The 21,998-nt window shown below is 50.4% G+C and overlaps 1 protein-coding gene across 3 annotated transcripts in view; it reads right to left on the bottom strand.

Moving 5' to 3' along the window:
- The window catches only part of UBASH3B (ubiquitin associated and SH3 domain containing B), a 131,571-nt gene that overhangs the window by 19,100 nt on the left and 90,473 nt on the right, over nucleotides 1-21,998 (bottom strand). For 2 of the 3 annotated variants that reach the window (XM_057316701.1, XM_026505538.4), the window contains exons 2-6: nucleotides 10,024-10,077; nucleotides 9,070-9,256; nucleotides 7,597-7,795; nucleotides 4,719-4,888; nucleotides 698-906 (exon numbers count right to left, since the gene is read on the bottom strand). In XM_057316701.1, coding sequence (XP_057172684.1) covers nucleotides 698-906; nucleotides 4,719-4,888; nucleotides 7,597-7,795; nucleotides 9,070-9,256; nucleotides 10,024-10,077 — 819 coding nt within the window. Of the gene's footprint in view, nucleotides 1-697; nucleotides 907-4,718; nucleotides 4,889-7,596; nucleotides 7,796-9,069; nucleotides 9,257-10,019; nucleotides 10,078-21,998 lie in introns of all 3 variants that reach the window. The other variant, XM_026505540.4, reaches the window with a different exon arrangement.

Here is a 21,998-nt window from a genome sequence, read left to right as displayed (position 1 = left end):
TGTCCAGACAAAGCTGGCCATCTGAATCAGGCCATTCGGAACATGGGATCAGTTTGGTTTGGGGGCAAAACAGTAGTGGGGATGGGTGGACAGTTACCACTCTAAAGAAGACTAAGGGCCACCATGCGTCTTTTCTAGGTTCTGGCAGTTGCCCATTTCCTTAGACGGTCTCTCTGATCTAGGCATTTATGTGCCCAGCCTGAGGACTTGCTCAGGGTCGCCCAACAAGCGAGGGGCAATGAGGTCCCCTGGTCCTCGCAAACCCCATCACTCTTGGTCTGGCTGGCATAATGGGAACCTGTCCTGCTGTTCTGGGGAGTCAGACCACTGTTGAGCAATGACCCGGGACGAAGGGTACAGAAGCCCAAAGGCCATGAAGTCTCAGCACTGGGATGACCCACATTTCAGCTGGTGAGATGGTCCCTCCACCTGCCTCTTGTAGTCTCTGATCAGGAACTGAGACCGTGTCATCAAGTGGCGCAGGCAGAGAGCAGGAGAGTGGATCCGTCCATCCTTTCCCTCCTGCCCCCCGTCAGCCCTTTCCTGAAGGCCCTGAACCAACAGCTTTCTTCCCCCACGAGTTCCTTTCCTGTTACTGCCACCCGTGTGGTCCAGGCTCACGTCTGTTTCCCACCCCCTCCTCCCAGGCTGCCGCGTTCTCCCCGAAGCAGCGGGTAAAGGACTCGAGTCTGCTCACCCATGAAATATCCAGGTGCTGCACTCGTCGGCCTTGGTAATGTAGTTCTCAGGCAGGAGTCCGGAGCAGCCGGTGCTCAAGGACGTGCCGTAGACCCAGCCCTCGCTGGTGCTGGTCTGCTCCATTGGAGACATGAAGATGAAGTCCCCGGGGCTCAGCTCCAGCTCGTCGTCATTTTGTGGGGTGTAGGGGTAGATCACCTGTAATGTCTGAAAGAGGAAGAGAGGGAGGAGGGAGGCCCATGTGTGACCCAGTCTGAGTGCCTCCTGGGCCCATCTGTGTTCTGCTTTAACGGCGCACAAATCCAGATGTTGACATTTACACGCGCCCCTGGGGTCTGCAGGCTCGGACCACATTTGGACTCAGATCAGAAAACGTCTTTTTTTTTTTCAGGGTATTGTGGATACATGCCTGGTGCTACTGGATGGCTCCAGACTTTCCTGCGGGCATGTCTTTCTTCCTGTCAGGATTCAGATAGTTTTTAGAAACTGATCTGCAAGCTCGATTAAGCTGTTCTACCAATGGGGTTGGACCTAGTTTCCCCTTCTCCACCTGCTGGGGGAGGCACCGTAATAGACCCTTGCAACCCCGTTCATGGAGAGTCAGTCTTCCATATGGGGGTTACAGACGGTCTGGGTGGAGACACTCTCCTTGGAGGGAGGCTTTGGGACCGACGCATTTCCCTTCATCTATAACTCAGGGGCTTCAACAAGACCGTCACTGCCTTCAAGGAGCTTTCTTTAAACCTGCATTTGTCACGAAGACCTTGAAAGAAAGCTATCTTTCACAGCCATCGGTGTGTACGTCTGTGCAACCGGCTTTCACCCGCAAACAGATGGAGACCACGTGTTTCTTCTTTGGGCTCAGAAAGAGCCTTCAGAGCCAACCCTAGGCCATGTTGCTTGGCTGACTTATTTGATGTTTTGTCTCCTCTCCTGGTATATACAAATGGCATTGGCAGGAAGGTACGTCGGAAAACATTCTCCTACTTTTTCATTAACAGCAAGGGCCCTCAAGAGTAAGGGAACTATTTCCTATCAAAGATGGGGCTACCTTATCCTTTCCTGCAGTCCTGAAGTCATTAGTGGTAGGGCTAACTATTCTGGTTTCACCTTCAAGTTTTTAACCTTGTTTGGCCTCCCGTTTCTCATCTGTAAAATAATGCCAGGGCTGTAGAAGTTACTGAGCCCATCTAAGGAAAGTCTTTAAGACAGAGCCGGTACACAGAAGGCGCATAATTACGTCTCTTGAACCATGACACCTGATTTTCCTTGTAGCCTGACCCCTGGACTGTGTGCCTGTGAGCTAACCAGCTCACCGGTGTCTGTCAAGGAGACACATCAGAACCCATTATAAAGAATTTCCTTCTGGAATTCTCTAAGGAAAGGCATTGGCAAAAAGATGTGGATTTCTCCCCCTCCCCCCCCCCCCCGAGAGAACGGAAGTGAAAACACACAGAACTCAATTGTACCACTGGATTGTGATTTTCCTTTTGCTCAGGACACCCATTTCTTTCCCTGTTCTCCAGTATCTTTCAGCTCTGGATCTTTGCCCCTGTTCGCCTCCCACTCCTTCCCCCATCCTCCACCACATTCGTGCACAAACCACCATTCCAAACTAGCCAGGGAAGGTTTCTGCTGGGCTGTGAAAACAGCTTAAAAAACAAAACAACACAACCCTCTAAGCTAGGTATGGGATGATGCATCGAAAAGAACACTCCTTTTCCTGGAACAGGGTGGAGAGAGGCACCAAGTCACAGGGGGAGCAAGTCGGAACAACTCATGTCTCTTAGATACTCAAGCATAGCATAGTTTTGACTAATTATGCTTTTGGCCCAGAAGTGTCTTTCCTTTGAGAAACTCAAGGAAAGTGACTTCAGATGAGAACTCATTCCTCCTCTCACTTGGTGGGGGTGAGTAGTCTATGTCCCAGGTTACCTCCAGGGAAACTGAGACCCAGCAAAGGCGCATAGGAGACTGTGCGTCCTAAGCAGAGGGTAGTTAGGCAACAAGGAGCTTTGATTTATTGACTAGCTAATAAAATAAAACATGGCAGCGAATCTAAAATTATAACCAGTGAAGCCCATTCCACTCACCGAAAGCACATGCAAAAAGTCAGCCTATGTTTGAGAGCTAGCAGGACACGTGCCCAGTTTTGCACTGCATTATACTTACAGGTAAATGCTAAGCATAAAAGAGTAAGAATTGTGGAATCTATCTCAGGGATATTTTTTCTCTCTTTGCACGGGGCAGCTGCAGCCCTGCGAAGCTCCTTGTGCTCCTTGTAACTACTGAAATTTTGCTGCACCCATGCTGTGCTGTCTAGCGGGACCTTTCCATTATCTTCTATGGAGTCCGCACAATAGCAATGGTCCAGCAAAAATACTATCACCATTGCACGCATGAAATGACTAGGGACAGGAGTGTTCTAGAAGCGATAGAAGTGACCCTAACGACTGCCGAAGGGGTGGAGCCAGAATCTAGAGCCACGTGGGCTTGGTGTGTAATGCTGTCCTTCCTCAGATTTCTATCGCTTGGCATAGAGACCCGGCATGGCCCCACGCAATCAGGAACACGGAAGACTACGGAACATATAAACAGGGATTTGTGGGTCCAAATCAAAGTGGGAGTCAGCAGAGGGATGAGCCTTAGATGTTTCCCTACGCCTGGCTTGCTGAGTGCCCTTGTCCAAACCACTCTCCTTCTCTGGGCATCTGTTGCCTGCCTGGCACGATCAATCAACCCCACCTCCTGGGGACAGAAGAAGGCAGGAGAGAAAGGGGGTTTCTATGCAGGGGGGCTCAGGTAAAGCCAAATGACCTCCGAGAGTGAGCTGTATCAGCAGGAACAGTAATAAATGAGCTTTTACAAATAAGAGATAAAAGAGGCCAAGTTATTTTTAGAAAATACTTGGCGTGGGCGCTTGCTGCCTCTTTCCCTCAGTACCAATTGAACAGAATGTGGGTCAGGCAGAAAAGCAATTACCCTTTGAGTTAACTGGAGGGCAGTGTTGATTGGAAGATATTCCTTGTAAAATTCCATTGCTACCTTCCTTCTCCTAGAAAGGTGACTTCTCTCAGTCCATCTGCATGCAACCCTTGACTTTTTTTTTTTTCCTTTGTCCTTGTAAGGAGCCCAGGCAGCCACACCTCCCTTGTTATATTTAGGGCTCATCCTAAGCAATTCCAGGAGCTGTCAGAATTCTTAAGTAAGATCAAGCCCAGTCTCCTTGTTGTGTCTTTCCAGAAACTTCCATCAAATGACTTGGAAGGAGGACACAACATTCCTGTCAGCAGGGTCAGACAAAGCGGCATGTCCCTGACACTCACAGGCTCCGTGCCCAGGCCCACAGCTTTGGTTCATGGGTCAGCTCTTCTCAACACCTGCAAAACAGTGATGAGATCAGCTGGTCTAGACCCCGAGATCCCAATTGTTTTTCATATTAAAATGTCTAATGGAAAGGTTAAAAAAAGCTAGGTAAACTGACAAAAATATCAGTTCTTTTGCTGTTGAAAAATTGGGCAGCAAATTAAATACGGTCTCATAAATGTAGTTAAAATTCTAGTATGTTCCATGGTAACTTACATGCCATCGATACTTAGCAAATATCTGTTAATTATGTGTTCACACAGATTTTTGGGGGGTATTTCTGTATTCTCCTTACCTAAGATCTGGATGAGGTCTTTTATGAACACCATGCATTTATGGAATTAAAATTTTTCCAACAAACTTTTCTATCCTCCCATTTATCAGTCCAGTAAGGTTGGCAGGGCAGACAGAACAATGGGGGCAGTACATAGATGAGTCACTTGGGACCCAGGGAGGAGGATGCAAGCTCCCAGCTTCCCAGGGAGTCAGGCAGAGCCCGGAGAAAATTGTGGGTCAACCGACTCCTGGTCTGGTACTCACTTCACTGTTTTCCTTTGAGACCCACCTCCCTGCAGCGGTGAGCTGCAAGTGTTCCTAGTTATGACTGCACCCGTCCTCCTCTGGTAGGGTCAGGAGCCACAGGGAGACGTTACCTCATGGTTCGCGAACCGGATATCTCGCGAGAATATGGTGGCCACCCAGTCGCAGCCTAGTTTGACATCAATGTTCTGGGCTAGTTTCTCCAGGGTGGGTAGGTGGCTAGCTTGGAAGTGGTAAGCCAGGGTGACATGGAGCTGCTTCTTATGAGGTTCCACACGGACTTCTGGAAAAAAGGAGGAAAGAGTTACTAGAATGTGGTTATCATAGCAATGGCAGAGACTTGCCCTCATCCATTCTGCCTCCCAAGTGACAGAGGAGGGAGTCCCTTGGCCAGACGAAACCAGTTTCCCTCCTTCACAGCAGCAGAATAAGGGGAGAGGAGAGTGTGAAAGATCCGGAATCAACCCGTGGATCAGCTGAGAGGTCACGGTTTGGGTCTGCTTTTCCTCATAACGCACTATCACCGGCCCGCCATGCAGAGGAGGAAACCGAGATGTAGAAGGATGAGCTAATTTATGGAGAAATAAAGAGATTTTGTCATCACGTGGGTGCCAGAGCTACATTGCCCTCATGTCGAAATCAAGTCTCTTAGCTTCTGGGTGGCTCTCATGGTGCAACCAGACAGAACCGGACAGAACCAGAGGAAAAGATGGAGTATTTTCAAAGTTCAAAACAGGGTTTCCCAGCAGCACTTGGGCAAGATAATTCTTTGCTGTGGGGGCTGTCCTGTGCACTGCGGGGTCTTCACCTGCATCCGTGGCCCCTACCCACTAGATTCTGGGAGCACCCACCACATTGTGGCAAGCAAAAAGAACTCCAGACATTGCCACACGACCCCTGGGGGATAAACTCTCCCCAACTGAAAACCACCAGCTTAAAGTATCCAGACTGTTAAATTCTAAGACCAACCTACCTACATGAGGCAATGGATTTTATTTCTCTTTTGTACATCTCTGCATGGGGGAGATCCCCTTCCCGTCTAGAACACTGCAGAAGATACAACCAGAGGGGATGGAGGGAATTTGAGAAGTTCAGGGCCGTTGGATCTCTGTGTATTCTCTGGTGTAAGCCCCATGAGGTGAGGGCTTTCTGGGTCGTGGTCGCAATGTATCCCCAGGGCTCAGCACATTACATGCTTTGAGTATTTGGTGGATGATTGAATACACATGCATGAATTGCTGAAGGAATCTGGGTCTGCCAAAAACTCTAGAATACTGAGGCTTAAGTTCTAGGGCCAAGAAGGGATGGCCGGCCCTGAACACAAGGAGGCAAGGAGCTGGACCAGCTCCACAGGGCAGGGTCACCCAGTTCTCCCAGTGACCACCAGGGGGCCGCACAGGGGCAGGGAACCCACCGGCCAGGTCCTTCTGGAGAGTGGCCACAGATCTTGGAGAGGAGCTGGCCCTCCGCCTCCCTACAAGGAAGGGGAGCAAGGGCCTCTTGCCTCTTGCTGCTGCTGGTCATGTGTCTTCAGAATCGGCCGCAGCCCTGGCTGAGACCCACTTTACGCATTTGTGAAGGATTTGGGTCTTGTGGGAGTTCGAGTGGTTTTGATAATAGCTACTGTGGGATGAAAAAGCCATTTCCCTGAGTTAGAGGGATAGGAACAGGAAGTAATTTGCTTCTCTATTATGTTATTTCTCTGAAATATTAAGCTAGGAGATGGCGGGCTCCATCCCTGGGAAGAAGGTGTGCCTGGAGAGGGGCTCTAAGGAGGCCCAGCTTCCCAAGTAGAAGAGTGCCTCTGGGGGTGGGGCGGGGCGGGGGGGCGGGCGCTGGCCAGCTCTGGGCCTCCTCCAGCTTTGCATTCGATGCTCAGATTCAGCTGTACAGCCCACACCCAGCTCGGCCTCCACACGGTCATCTACACACACCCTGCCCCTTCCTGCCTCCGTTCACGCTGCCTGCCCCCCCACCCCTTGCAGGGCCCTTCCTCCCTTGTAGGGAAGAACATCATCCAGTGTGCATTTCCCTTCTTCCGTGAACGTGGAGCCACTCCACCCTGGGATGGCCTCTCTTCTCAGAGCTCTGTTCTCACCGGCGCTCCAATCTGCCCCTCGGGCCAGGAGAAGCCACTGCTGTGGCATGCGTCACAGATAAACACAGAGTGGTCCCCAGGAAATACCCGCCGATTGTGATTTCTCTCTCCAGGGGGCCAACAGAAACCACCCCCTGCCAGCTCTTCCCTCCCTCCACCCCACCGTCTGTCTGTCCTCCCGCAGGTAAGGCTCTCCTTGACCCAAGTGAGCTCGTCTGTACTTGCAGGCAGACAGGAAAGCTTTGGCAACTTCTCCCACTTGTCCCCTTCCCGTGCCTCCTGCCTCTACGTCAACTCACAGCCCGAGTATCTCTCTACGCTAATTCCTTTGACGGGAAATCTCAGTTGGCCTCAACGAAGACCTGCCATGGAAAGAGCAAGAAACATCTTGAAAGAGTGACATTTTTGGCAGGCTGTTGAGGCTTTAGGGACCCATGTCATGGGTCTCAGCGAGTTCCGGACGTTGGCTCAGTGGATTTGTTATTTGATACTAAGTGGTTCCCCTCAACTCTCTGTGCTATCCCACCGCCCGAGCACAGCCGTGGGTCCTCACAGAGTGAGCCATGAGACCCCAACAGATGCCTGCGTGGCGGGGAGGCTGTGGGGGAAGGAAGGTTCCTGAACTCTGAACTGGCGGAGCTACGAAGGTGGCATTTGGCTCAGTGTGGAAGAGCCATTTGTGTGCCCTCAACTTGGGTGCTGGGGCAGGCGGCGGACGTTCTCTCAGGAGGCTTAGCATAACCATAGTCGCTGTTCTAAAAGGGGCGAAGAGGTGAAGGCTGCTGCAGGAAAGGGCGGAGTTCCTTGTCATGTTCTCCCCGTTTCTGCAGGACCCCACGGCTCCCCGCCCTTCCCAGTTTTCTGATCACCAGGACCCAGGGCCGTGAGCTCACCGGTCTTGGACGCAGCCTCTGCAGCAAAGTCAGCGGCAAACTTCTTGAGGACCTCCGCGCTGTCTTCCTTCACGAAGAGGCCGATGAAGTTGGAGGAGGTATAGAGCTCCAGGGGCAGCGGGGCCGAGAACTTGCATTTCCAGCGACTGACCGTGGTCTGCAGGGCTTCCCCCAGGGCGTCCACCTTGCTGTCCTCACACTGGCAGGGAAGACAAGGCGCTTCAGTCAGAGGGGAGACAGAGGTCTGCTGCTCCCGAGCACACGGCCTCCTCGGCCCGGAGCTGGAGGCTGCGGAGGCCATTGCTAAGCCACCACTTCTCTTTCTGAGGAGGGAGAAGAACTGTGGCTCCCAATTCGCTACAAATGGATGAGCTTACTGGGAAATTGCACAATGGACCAAGTCTTCTGTCCCTCCCTGCCCTGCTGTGCCCCTGAGCCCAGCCAGGATGCGGGACTGGTCCAGAAGGAAAGGAGGAACGCGCCCATTGCCTGCCTCCCATCATCTGTGACGTTTCTACTCCTCTTAGACAGTTAGACAGTCGGAAGTTGACTTGACTGTCAGACCCATGATAGCTGGGAAGAATGGGGCTCAGAGAGCTGTGACGTCATCTTCCCACCCTCTTTGGAGCGCTGGGGGAAGAAAAAAGAGTGTCTCTAAAACCCTGAATGCTTTTGAGAAAGATCGTGGGATGACTAAGAGGAAGCGGTAATCATTTTAATTTTCAGAGTGCACGGTAAGAAAGAAGGTGTTAGGAACACATTTTTACCTTAAAGAGACAGAGAAAAGCTAAAAGGTAAAAAAAAAAAAAAAAAGCTCAAAATAATTTTTTGAAAATGTTGTCTTCATGTGCTCCCATTCTGCCTCCTCTTGAACATCTCTGGATAAACCACAGAGAACCAAAGGAGATGAAATGTTATTTATATTTATTACGGTGAGGGGGATTTAAGTTAGTCATTAAGTAAGCTCTGCGATAGCCAGGATGATGGATTAGGTAACCATGGAAGGTCCCAGGTTATCTTTGCCATCTTTAGAAAGATCTGGTGAGACAGACCTGTGGATGGGGTCTGTCCATGAGGCTAAAGTCACCTCCCGCTGTGTGTAGACTACATTTCTTATTCGCAACTCTCTCATTTCTACTCTTACAACGGACAAGGGTGGACACTGCATTCCAGTGGCTGCCAGTCCAAGTCCTGACTCAGTGGGTCAGGCTAGTCCCTGGAGTCCTGTGGAACAGCGGTCATGGTGACGGCGCATCAGACCTGCGGTGCTCCTGGGCCTCCGCAGGTGTTGGAGAAGAGGAGCAAGGGAAAGTAGCCACGGACCTTCCTCATTCCTTCCAGGGCCAGGAGCCCGTGACTCTTTCCGCCAGCTGCCTGGGAGGCTCCTGACTCTGACTCCAGGTCACAAGGCACTGGCGGGGGTATGGCAGCCAGGGTCCCCGGGGGCAGGGGCTGGGGGGGTCTGTGGCTCACCATGAAGAACTGGCAGAGGGTGATGTGGGGGAAGATGTTGTGTGCCTTGTTCTTCCCGCAGATCTGCTTCGACTGTTGCCAAAAGTCGGAGAGCTTCTGTGCTAAGGGGCCGGTGGGTCGAAGGTAGAGGACGTACTCCCGGGGCAGGGGGTCATCCAGGAAGGGGTCGCCGACGTGCGAGAACAGCCTGCCAGAGAAAGAAGGGAGCCGAGCAGGCCTCGCTTGAGAACGATGGAAGGGAAGGAAGACCCGAAAGAGACAGACCCACCCGCCAAATGCTCCGTACCCCAGGCACTGCCAAGGGATGGGTTTTCATTTTCGTGCTTTAAAAATCCATCCCTCAAAGCTCCTTCTGCATGCCTGACTCCCAGATGCACCAGCTTCTCTGCTCTTTCCTGCCACAGTACGTCCGCATTCCACAACTCTCTCAAAAATCCTAAAGTCACTCCAGATAAGCTCCAGATACACTCCAAATCCCTTCTCAGCCCACCAGGGCTGTTCCAACCCCGTCTGTCCCTTCAGTTCAGCCTAGCGCTAAACCCATATGCCTCCAAACATAAGGGAAACTTTAGGAGTGTAGCCTGTGGGATCTGCCCCGGGTAGTGATGTCCTACAAGGCAGGTAGGATTTTTTTTTTTTTAATTGATTTACCTGCATCCACATACCCTCAAGTGTATCTTTTAAGTGAATAAGAGGGGCGGATAATTGTGATAAGGGCTCTATCTTGGACATGCTTTGAATTTCTTTAAACAGCTTTCAGGAGAAGCACACCCTGGGGCCAGGACAGAGGAGGCAACTGGCTTGATAAATGGGCTTGTCACGTGGTCTTTTGGCTCATCCCGCCACCCCCCTCCCCCCCAAGTCCATTAGAGAAAGGCTGCACATCCCTGCTCATCCGCATACACTCAGAGTTAATTATATGCTATTTTCTCTATTTATTTATTTCATACCAACCAGTCACATGCTGCCTGAACACTTCTTCCTCCTGTGGATGCCAAGGCTTTTTGTCTGGAAGAAGAAATCAAATTTCTATTGTTAGTATTTTTAGCCTCCTATCAGCTTTTCTCACTATCGTGGCAAGAGTGTGAAGTAGGGGACATCAGAGCCTCCTGAGCGGTGTGGGGGAGACACCTGCAGCAGGATCCCCGCCCCCCCCACCAAGGGTCATGGCAAGGCATATGGAAATTAGGACTTGTAATTAATTTCCATGTAATTAGCACTGGATTTGCATGCGGCCTGACAGCCATGCAATCTATTTTGAGCCGTTTCCACATTAGAATTTTATTTTTGCTTCCCTAAAGGTTGTCATGTCTCGGTCTGTCCTCTTTCCTTTTCACCCACTCCTACTGACCCAGATCCCCTGCTGAGTGTTTTTTTTCCTTTGCAGCCCCTTGGCAAAGCACGTTAGAAAGTGGGGCTAAGGCCCACAAGGACGTTTACTTTGGTTCCATTCGGTGATTCCCACCCACGGCCAACCACCACCACCAGCCTCAGCTAGATCACAATCTCCCAAGGCTTTTAGACCTCTCTGGGGACAGTGCCGCCATCACTCCCCCTGCTGGAGAACCGAGTCAAAGTTCTCTTACTGGAGGGGCAGTGTCACAGGAACGCGACCCACAGAGGACCTCGAGCCCATGCCTACGAGGAGAGTGTCTGAAATCTGAGGTGTTCAAGAGCCAGAAAGTTCTGGGTTTGTATCCAGCCTTGCTAGTCGTCCATTCATGTGTATGTCTGCTCGCGGAATACTTACTGAACTGCTAACTATTTTGCCAGCACCGGGCTAGGCTCTAGGAATACCATGAAAAACAAGGCTTCGATGTCCCAGCCCTCCTGGAGTTTTTGATCGAGCTGGCGTGAAAACATTGATGGTACAGGTAACGAATTACATTGGTGGTGAGTGCAATGAAGGGAAAGCACAGGGAGCCCTAAGGACATGGGACAGGGACATTGAGCTTGGGTTGAGGGGTCAGGCAAGGCTTGGGTTGAGGGGTCAGTGAACTGAGGAAGTGACATTTTGAATGGGATCTGAAGAGTGTAGACTCCTCTGGGCAGGGGTGGGTGGGGTGGTTGTGGTGGGGGCAGACACTTCACACATCTACCCAGTGAGGGGTGTCCATAAGGAGCCTCGAACTCTTGCCCGCCACCATGGAGGTGATCAATAAAGGACTGTCCCCATCCCTTATGCCTTACAGATTCAGCTTCCTTGGAAGAGGGAGGAGAGAAGAGGGACTTTTTTCTAGTTTTAGCTGACATTCTCTGAGCACCCTTTTTTTCAGCTGGTTGCCCCACCCTGCACACCCCGCCCCCCTTGGTTCTTCTCCTGGGTTCTCTACGGAGTAACCAGAAGGGCTGGAACTGTGAATCCCGGGGGTCCGATCAGCAGGAACCTCAGACCATCTGTGAGCCTGGCCTCTTCACTTTACACAGGGAGAACACAGGGGAAGGAAGTACAGTAATGTGCTCAGAGCAGCCGCGCCATGGCGAAGGCTCTGCGACTCTGCTCCACCACCCAGAGATCAGCTAAATACCCTTTCCCCCAGGAAAATCTAAGCACCAACACCAAATGATCAGGATTAAGCAATCGACCCAGCATTACAGAGCAAGAACAGTGATACAGAGGCAAGCCTGCTTGCAGTAAGACGATGTTCTGCAGAAGCAAGACAGACCCCAGACCCCTCGGAACCCCTTGGAACAAAAGCTGGTGCAGAAAAGGTTGGAAACACAGGGACATCCCCCCCCCCCCCAATACACACACACTCATCCCACACCTGGATAAGGTGCTTAATTGCTGCCATGTTACCAGCCCTGTTTCTTTTACCACTTACTAGACAGAGGCACACAACTTAACGCTCTTTTCAGATCCAGGAGCCACATACCCAAGAAAGAATGCAAATCATGGTCTTTTAGGTTAGAATCTCCAAGGAATTAAATTCACCCCCCAAAAAAGACCCATTGTTTCAAAAACTAGGAAAAGAAAAACTCATCTGTGATACAATGTGCTATTTATATAAAGGATCCAATTTCTTTCCCCCGCCCAGGCCCTTCCCCCAGTGAAATATATCTGACTGAAATTTAATTCATTTTTTCCTTAAGCACTAGGAGTATTCTCTGGAAATGAAAGATCTAATTAAGTCATGGTCCCCGTAACTCAAAAGACAGGTTCTGGAGAGGGTTCAAAGATATAATTGAGGAAGATAAGGAAAGGTTTGGGTGATAAGGCTCCGATGAAAGATTAAGAAAACGCAAAATCTTTCTGAAGAAGACAAGTCTGAGAAACCTTCAATTTTATGGAAGGTTCTCCTCTCCGACGTGCCTTCTCTAGTGAGGGTCAGCCAAAGTAAAATCCGCTTTGGCTACCGCACAAAGGTCTCAAGTCAGATACCAGAAAGAACTTTCTCATCAGAAAGTGTGGTAAGAGTGTTTTGTCTTTTTCCTTTTTGGGGGGCAGGGAAGGAAGTTTCTAGAATGCCATTACCAATCTGAAACAGGTATGTGATTCTCCAGGCAGGATGGTGGCAGGAGTCAAATCACCACCTTCCTCGGGTCACAAGCCCCAGGCAGGGTTCCGCTGCTCCTTCACGCACTGCCAGGCTGACGAGGATTTGGGCTGAGTTTGTTCCCAGAACTCTGCCCACAGAACAGACTGAACATGGGCAGTGGCAGAACACATCTCCCCCCTCCACCCCGCTGAGGAAAGACTGTTGCCATAGAGCTCCCACCTCCACGGCCCATCGGTGGGGCCAATGCCAAGAACAGTGAGGTGTGGGGGGTAGACCCCAAACACCAGGCTGAGCCGGAGCAGCTGCTACCCTTGGGGTGACTCAGAAGTTGGCAGACTGTCGGAGACCTTGAGCGCACAAAGGCAGAGAGTATCCCTTTAAACCCAAAGGCGAGGGGTGTGGGCGTTGGATTGTAGCCGCTGATTATTCAGATGGGACCTTCGTGGTTAGAATCGGGGGGACCCGTGAGCTGCTGCAGCTGTTACTAGGGAACACACATTTGATCTCTCAGACCCCGGTCCTAACCTGCCCAACTATGTCTAGAGTTCATTCTTAGCAGAAGGTAGGAGGGGGGAAAAAATCACGCGAAATCTGATGTCCTGCTAACGGTGGGGAAGGCGCACCTGTGAGATCAAAGCGATGGCTCATTGCAAAACCCGGCAAGCAGCTGGGAGGACACTGGCCCAGCGGGAGGAAGCAGCGGCACCCAGCCATGGCCTTGCTTCGCTCAGGCTGGGACCCTTCCCCCGTCTGCTCTTAGCTCCGCTGCAATGTTAGGCTCCAGGCGGGTCTGGCTCCAGGGCTACGGCTCTGCCCCATCACCAGGGTCCCAGAGATGCCCTCAGCCTTAAAGGGGGGCCCGGAAAGGAAAAATCCCTTTCCGGTGTGCCTCAGACAAAGCGGCCTTCTTTCCTCCCTCCTTTGCTTCCTCGCCAGGAACTCTTACCAGGAAACCAAGTGAAAACCAAAAACACAACCAAAAGTTTAGATCAGAAAGCTACGCTTAGTATACAGCTTGACTGGTGGGTGTCCTTTTGGAGACCATCACCGCTGGGTCCCGTGGGTGGGTTCGGCCCCAAGTGCGAGTCCAGCAAGCTTCCTGCTCCCTCCCAGATTCACAGGTTTCGAGCTTGGCTGGGCTGTCCTATTGTCACCCAGGCTGGTGTCCTCTGCAACCACCCCGGTTCTCTGGGGGTTCCGCCGTGCCCTCTGACCCCTGGGCAGTTCAGTTCCTCTCAGCCGAACGCCAGCTCTACGCCAGGCACTGTATTGGCACTGGGCAGACAAGAAGAGGAAAGGGAGTTTCTGGGGCGGGGGTGTTTTTGGTTTTGTTTTTTTAGATTTTATTTATTTATTTGACAGAGAGAGAGAGCGAGCGCACAAGCAGGGGGAGTGGCAGGCAGAGTGACAGGGAGAAGCAGGCTCCCCACAGAGCAGGGGGAGCCTGACGTGGGACTCGATCCCAGGACCCTGGGTTCATGACTTGAGCCAAAGGGAGTCGCTTAACCAACTGAGCCACCCAGGCACCCTGGGGCTGAGGTTCTTAAACTGTACGCCAAGCTACCCTAGGTTGGGACCCTGCAGCAAACTGCAAGAGGTGCCACGGGGTGTTCTAAATTTTTGAGCGAAACCTAGCAATCCTCATCCTGTGTTAGACATCCCATAAGCTACTTGCTGGAGGAAGTCCGTTTCACTATTGGATTGTGTTGCATTCCCCCTGATGTCATTTCTTTGTGAAGCTGTTAATTCTGGTAACTGCTATAATAAAAAAGGACCCAGGGAAAACCAGTGTGGAACAGGAGAGGACAGTGACAGTGTCCAACCTGATTCTAAGGTTTGAACAATTGTGCAGTGCCCAACAGACACACACATCTCGTTAACAAGTAGTTGTGGTCATTTAAGAGTAAAATATTTTTCTTTCCATTTTGTGTATTTTTCACGTGGCTCTTAGACCATTAGGGGGTAAGTACTCGTTAAGTCGTTTGGGTCTAACTGCTAAATAAACAGAACTGTCAGGTATTTTTGTCGGCCTACATGCTTAATGTAAAAACGACTGAGATGCCAAAGGTGTTGTGAACTCCGAAAGTCTGGGAATCTGTCCTAGAAGAAATGACATTGGTCAAGATCTTAAAAGTGCTGTAAGAACTGGCTAGAGAAAAAAAGGGCATTGGAAGTAGACTGAATAGCAGGAGCTTAAGATACGAAGACAGGGAGTGCAGAGAAATTAGTTTGGTGACACCGGAGCAAAAATGGTAGACCTGGAAGAAGGTTAAAGAAGCTGGAAAGGTAGGAAGGGGACAGCTCAAAAGCGTCTGTGCCATTTGAAAGAGCTTGGACCCAATCACGGTACCCGTTGGGGAACGAAGGGGAGAGCGGTTAAGGTGGAGAGGTGTAATAAGATTTGCATGTGGGGCGTGGCCCTAAGGGAGGTGAAAGCGTATGCCAGAGGCTGTTTGGAAGGCCTTGGCTACACATCGGAAGGGGGACATTGAGAGGCTGAACCAGAAGGATAATGACAGTGTTTGGAAACTGGATGGCTGATTGAAGGGAGCTCGGAGACTGGTGAGGGACGGTAGCTTGAACGTCTGTGTAGATGAGTGAGAATACAGTACAGACAAGTCTGGGCTGCGGTGAGGGCCAACAATTTCCATTATTGTTCTAAGCTGATAGCTAGACCAAGTACCATTGCCAGATGCCGGGTCTAGTTGTGGGAACCAGGTTCCTAAAGCTTCTTCTGTTAGCTTAACTAGGATTCCTTGTCTCTTTCTGTTTGTAAGCCAGACATTTCTTTTAGGCTACTCAGTGAGTTTCTATTTCCTTCTAAGGAGTACCTTCAGCTCCCAAATCACTCAGTAAATACTCAAGGCACCCCTGGCTCAGGTAGATAGGTTGGCCCAGACTCCTAGGTTCTCCAAGGTGGCTCATCTGTATGTGCCTTCAGAAGAGAGTTCTTCCCCTATTTTATTACATTTGACAAAACTAACACCTGACTCAAAAAACAATAAGCAACAAGAAATATAAAAGGAAATATAGTCCCTCAAAGGAATAAGATCTTGATTCAATGAAGCAGAGCATTCCAGTGACCTGAAGTTGTTCTGTCCTTGGCTTTGGATTGCTGACCAACACATACTGCTGCCCCCCAGATTGTCTGCCCTGTGCTTTGGTTCTCTGCGACCAAAAACTTAGTTGTGTCAGAAAAGAGAAGACAAGAAGTCAAGTCCGTAATCCTCCAAATAGATGAAACTCCCCATTCAATGACAATTAGATCTTTCCTTCACATAGCTAAGATGATCGCAAATATTAGAAACATTTAATGCTCACTGTAGGACTTAAAAAAAATGCTCTCAACTTACAGGACACCAGTTGTTAAATTGTCCACATCTAATACTCTGAATTCAATTAAAAGATGACCTAATTAATCACACACCTCATTCCTTTTCCTCAGAATTAGTTTAATGATCTACACCAGACTGGGGAGTGTACAAAACTTCGGTAGAACCCACCTTCTATTTTCCTTGGTTGGAGAGTCCCTATCAAGGGGTTACTGGTTCCACTAAACGAAGTTGAGGGATTTTTTTTTTTTTAGGGTGTTTTTTAAAAATAGACATTGCTTTGTAACGTGGTTTTAGGTAGAAATATCAGAGGCTTTTATTGCGCTCTATGGAGAACTGCCTGCTCGGCGCAGACCTTCTTCATGAGAGGATTTGAGGTGGCTCCGCGGCCTGCCTGAGGCTGACAGCGATCCTGAGGACAGAGGCAAGCAGGTGACTCTGCATCTGTTTCTCCAGCAGGACAGAAACAGTAAGTCAATAATGACTGGAGGCCTTCCACCACCAGGCACGTCACAGACTTACACCCTCCCGAAAAATGGTGGACCTGGTATTGTTACGTAGCCTCCCTGGACCTGGGCCGCTCTCGCCTGACGGGTCAGCTGTCTGGTCACCTCTGTGGCTGTCCCACTCCAGGGGCTGGTTCCGGAGGCTGTGGCTAAGCTCTGAATCAGTGCAAGAAGTATGTTGAACAGTTGAAGCGCTGAGCCTAAAGCCCTGGGAAGCATTTCTACCAACTGCCGCCGAGCTTCCTGTTCTCTGGAAACCCAGGGTGAAGCGGCCCCCTACCCCTCTTGTTGGGTATGGTCGTGCAGATCTGCTCCCGCCTCCTGGGCGCCTTCCAGGTTGGAATGGGGTTTCTTGCCAGAAGAGGGAGTGGGAGATGTTGAGAATATTAGGCCTGTCTTCCCGGACATTTACCTCAGCTCAATCAGCAGAGACCTTCCCTCTTAGCCTCCAAATAAGAGTAAAACCAAACCTATTCCCTGAAGAAGCAAACCTAGACACGAAGAAAGCTTTTATGGCTAAAAAACAAAACCCAAACAAACACACAAAAATCCCTGCTCATCTAAAAAGGATAAGTTCCCCCCTATTATCTTTTCTCTATGTATCAGAAAGGATTTCCTTCTCGGGCTTTTGCTTAATACCCATCCCTCTTAGAGTCTAACTTTCTCCTCCGGTGAAGGTTTGGTTCAAACTGCAACCAGCCTGCTTCCTCTTTCTCTCCTGTTGGGCTGGGTTGCTTTAGGGATGGAGTCTCGCCCATGTGCAGGGCAGTAAGGTGTGAGGATGGGATGGACACAGAATAAGGAATAGACATGAGTCCAGGCCAAGGATAGAAGATGCTTACAGAGTACGCAACTTGATCCCCTGAATTCGCATACAGCTCTTCCCATCCACCACTGCCCATCAATCAAGACTTTCACTTTCTGGGGCGCCTGGGTGGCACAGCGGTTAAGCGTCTGCCTTCGGCTCAGGGCGTGATCCCGGCGTGATGGGATCGAGCCCCACATCAGGCTCTTCTGCTATGAGCCTGCTTCTTCCTCTCCCACTCCCCCTGCTTGTGTTCCCGCTCTCGCTGGCTGTCTCTATCTCTGTCAAATAAATAAATAAAATCTTTAAAAAAAAAAAAAAGAGTTTCACTTTCTGCCAGTTGCCCTCTCAGCTACCAGGGGCTGATAAGATCCATATAGATTCAGTCCCACCTTTAACTGTTGGTCAGGAGCCAAATGAATATTGGGGAACATTTGAGGAACAGCTAAGAGCCACACAAATCCAGGAGCAGCAGAGATGGTACTTTAGCCAAACCTTCTTGGCAGAAGTAAAATCAAGGACTGGTCAAATACTGTGGCCCCAGTGGGTCCCTGCAGGAGCTGAGGCACGGGCATGGGTGTTCAGGTGCTCTTTCCGCGAAGGAAGTGATTTTCCAATTTGATGCTTTAGTTTGTCATCTTCAAAGAGAAAGGGGTGAACGCCCACACAGGGAGGTTGAGAAAGAGGGGGACATCTATAAAGTGTTGTGAGGTCCTCAGAAGCAACCAGAAGTAATAAACCAGGATTCTAGAGACTGGATGGCCCATTCCTCCTTATGCCCAGACAAGGTTCTATACTTCCTTCAAGGATGCACCTTTGAAGGAATCTTTCTTGGTCTTACAGACCTTCAGGGGACTCCACGATGTCTCTGGATTACCTAATGGCCCTTGTGCTCAGAAAGTTCTTCTGTGTGTCCAGACTCTTTCCAACTCTGCCCAGACTCATGCCACCTTTTCTGTACTCGGTAGAGTATGTAACAAAAAAATGTATTCCATCCCTTTCACACAAGCAATTCCAGCTCCTTTTTTTTTTTTTTTTTTTTTTTTTTGGTCACCAAGGCCAGTAAGATAGGCGTGTAAGAGGCTGGGCGGTTTCAGTTTAGCAACCCATCTCTGAGGTCTCTGCCTCCTGTGGCCTCCTCCCCGTGAAGCCGAAGAAGGCCGGCGGAGAGGCCCGTCGATAAACATAAACCATAATGGCCCTACCCATTTCCTTTGGAGGAAATGAACCTAATGGAGAAAGATATATTGATCATAAAGACCCAATTTCAGAATCAGTCTCCTGGCAGTAAACCCTTTCAGTGAGCTGGGGCTAATGGCCGAGGCTTTCAGCTGCTGTGGCCTGTCTGAGGCTGTACACCTAACACTCAATGGGGTGTCCAGCCTGCTGGGGCCGGGGGTGCTACCACTGAAAGGCTGGCCAACAGGAAGGAAAATACTGTGGGCTTTTTTACAAAGCTAATCAGAGAAGGGGAAAGAAAATGCTGAGCTATTTGGGGGCTTCAGAAGGCCTTCCAGTTGAAGAAATCCAACCTGTGGTGACACCCCTCTTTCTCTTGTATCAACAAGACTCTATTTTCCAACCCATAAAGAGCCCATTAAGCAGCTCTCTTCAGGGGGTGGTGAACGGGGAAAATGCTGCATAGGCTCCCCGATGTTTTTATGTGGCGGGGCCCAGCAGCCCATGTGGAGAGGCCTTGCTTTGTTCTTGTTAAAAAGGGGCTGGAGCTCTGGCCTGTGCGGCAGGGAGGCAGCCGTCTGTAATTGGGAAACCAGCCATTAGACCATGGGTGGCGACATAATAAAACCCATTTGTTTCTGCCTCTGTTATAAGTCTCCCTAGGATCTAGACAATACCTTTCCCCGACCCCCAGAATCAATGAGTTTTTGCACAGAGACACAAGTAGAGCGTTTGTAGTGTAAAAGGAGTACATTTTTGGGAGCCCAGCCCTTACTAGTGGTGGGACTATGGACAAGTTCATTATCTTAAGATTCATTTTCCCCATCTCTTAAATGGGGATAAAAGTACCTACTTTGCAAGGTAGAATGGGGATTAATATCCATATCAGATACTCTATTTGAAGAGCTCAGCACAGCGTCCGGCCTCTACTAGGCACTTAGAAATAGTGTGCCCACTGCCCACATGTCTCTGCAGGTTATCGATCTTTGCCATTTTCCTAGAATAAATGTTAAGTTCCATGCTAACAGGTGGATCCCAAGACTGGGCATTAGAAGACCCAAATTCATTCTATGCTAAAATAGTCTAAAACCACGTACCACGGTCTTGAGGAGTGTGTGGGATTTGCAGCGAGAGGAAAGTTTTCCAGGTAAAAACACAAGAAAAGGCGCACAGGGGAAATCAGCCAGGGATGTGTGACTATTATAGGGGAAGTCTGCTGGAGAGGCGGGGACACAAGCCAGACTGTCCAGAGGCGGGCAGAGGGCTTCAGGTTAGATCAGGATGGAAGTTGAGAGTCACTGAGAGGCTGTGAGCCCCAGAGGGACAGTTTTCACTCCCTGAAGTTACCTAAGGAGAGGAGTGACAGCCCCGAGCAGGGGGTCAACAGTCTTCATGCACTGGGGAGAGGACCCTTTTCCAAGATCCTCAGTTACTGGTTCTCCCATGGGGCTGCTGAGCCGTACTTATGTCTCCTCGCCTAAAGTACTTCCCAAGGGAACAGGATAAAAGTTTCAATAGTTCAGTCCATTGCACCTGCTGAACTACGGCTCTCCCCCAAGAAACAGGATCACAAGATACTTCTGTTTTGCCCAAGGACAGCACAGCAAACCAGGGACACAACGATCCCAGAATCTGAGTAAATGAAATCATGCATGTTATAGTAACGCTTGGCACAGTCCCCTGCCTATAACTGGTACTCAGTAAATATGGCCATGATTCATATTTTTAGGACTATCTCCCTCTCCAGGAACTTCACCATTTTTGCATGCTCTCATACACTTTTCCTCCTCTGAGAGATACCGGACGATGGCATGTGGGTTGGTGCCCTGCCTGGCCGCTTCGTTCAGTTCCACAGTTAAGGCGGCAAGCCTCAGACAGTGTTCAGTCCAGAAGATTCTGTTTTTAGGTTACGGCTTCTATAGAAAACCATGGAAATCAGGCACCCCTGGCGGGGGAGTGTCTGTTGTGGAGAGTCTCTGAGTCCCTGCAGAGGCAAGGCCAGCTGGTTGGGGGCAAAGGTATCCACCAGATAAAAGCGGGTGTGTCCCTGTGGGGCACTGGAGAAGGCGGGAGGTGAATACAGAGCCCCAGCGAGCCCCCAGACACCTGCCGGGCCGGCAGCCCGGTGCAGAAGTGCTTGGAGACACGCAGAAGGCAGGATAGCTACTGCAGGAAGATCCAGAGCTGCGAGAAGGCAGTGACTGCCCTCGGGGAGGCAGGACATGCCCAGGAAAAGGCTGGAGCTCCCTGATAGAGAGGGTGGCAGTGCCACCACCACCGTAAGGAAGCTTTTAAGACTTTGACGCGATCACTTGTGGATCCTTCTTTTTTTTTTTTTTTAAAGATTTTATTTTTATTTATTTATTTGACAGAGATAGAGACAGCCAGCGAGAGAGGGAACACAAGCAGGGGGAGTGGGAGAGGAAGAAGCAGGCTCATAGCGGAGGAGCCTGATGTGGGGCTCGATCCCATAACACCGGGATCACGCCCTGAGCTGAAGGCAGACGCTTAACCGCTGTGCCACCCAGGCGCCCCAACTTGTGGATCCTTCTAACAGCCCTGAGAGGAAGGCAGATCATCGTTGTTATTTTTCTGTGAGGAGAGGAAAAGGAGACAACAGAGAGGCAAAGGGCCGTGTTAAGGCGTGTTGGGCTCGCACTGGAGTGTCGGGCGGAGCTGTGACTGGGACTCCGGCCTGTCGCTTTCTCCTCGTCTGGAGCTCTGACGTCCGCCCGGGGCCTCAAGGGGTGAAGGAATGGAAAGGGTCCGTGCGCCAACAACTGGCCAGTGGGATTCCAAACACAGAGCGGGTGCAGCCCCACCCCAGCCCCACAAAAGAGATCTTGGAAAAACATGAAAGTGAGGAGTCCTTTCAGGTTGTAGAGGTCGTTCGTTTTCTTCTCCTGTTTCTACCTCCTCCCTCTCTAAGCCACGAGAATCAGCTAAAAGTACTTAAACAGGGATGATTTTTAGTGCTTCGAGATGGTTTCAGCCTGAAGCTACATAGAGGTTCTGACTCGACACTGGTGGGGCAGAGGGAAGTGCACAGACCAAACAGAGCCGCTGGCACCACTCTGACCCTCTTCACCTAAGTGGTGTAGCAGCTAACAGGTGCTGGGGCTTTACTAGGAATAAGGCACCGCACTGAACATTTTAAATATAAATGATCTCATTGGCTCCTCATTCAACCCTTTGAGGTTGGTGCCATCATTTCCCTCACTGAGCAAGGCTTGGAGAGATTGGAGAACTTGGGCCAGGTCCATCAGCTGAAAAGAGGAAGGCGTGTTGTTCAAGCGCGTGCTCCAGCCACTTGGCCCTTTGTCTCCCTGAGCCGATCGAGGTTGGCACCAGGGGTGGGCACTGTTTCTGGATCATGGGAAGGTGAAGCCCAGTGACAATCTTCCATGGGAACTTTCTATAAAACCCAACACCTGGGACATCTGGGTGGCTCAGTCGGTTTAAGCATCTGACTCTTGATTTCGGCTCAGGTCCTGATCTCAGGGTTGTGGGATCAGCCGGGAGTCTGCTTGAAGATTCTCTCTCTCCCTCTGCCCCTCCCCCTGTTCTCTCTCTCAAATAAATAAATCAATCTTTAAGGAAAACCCAA

This window comes from Ursus arctos, unplaced genomic scaffold, assembly GCF_023065955.2.
Source record: "Ursus arctos isolate Adak ecotype North America unplaced genomic scaffold, UrsArc2.0 scaffold_22, whole genome shotgun sequence".
NCBI classification, from domain to species: domain Eukaryota; kingdom Metazoa; phylum Chordata; class Mammalia; order Carnivora; family Ursidae; genus Ursus; species Ursus arctos.
This window is presented reverse-complemented; position numbering and strand designations above follow the sequence as displayed.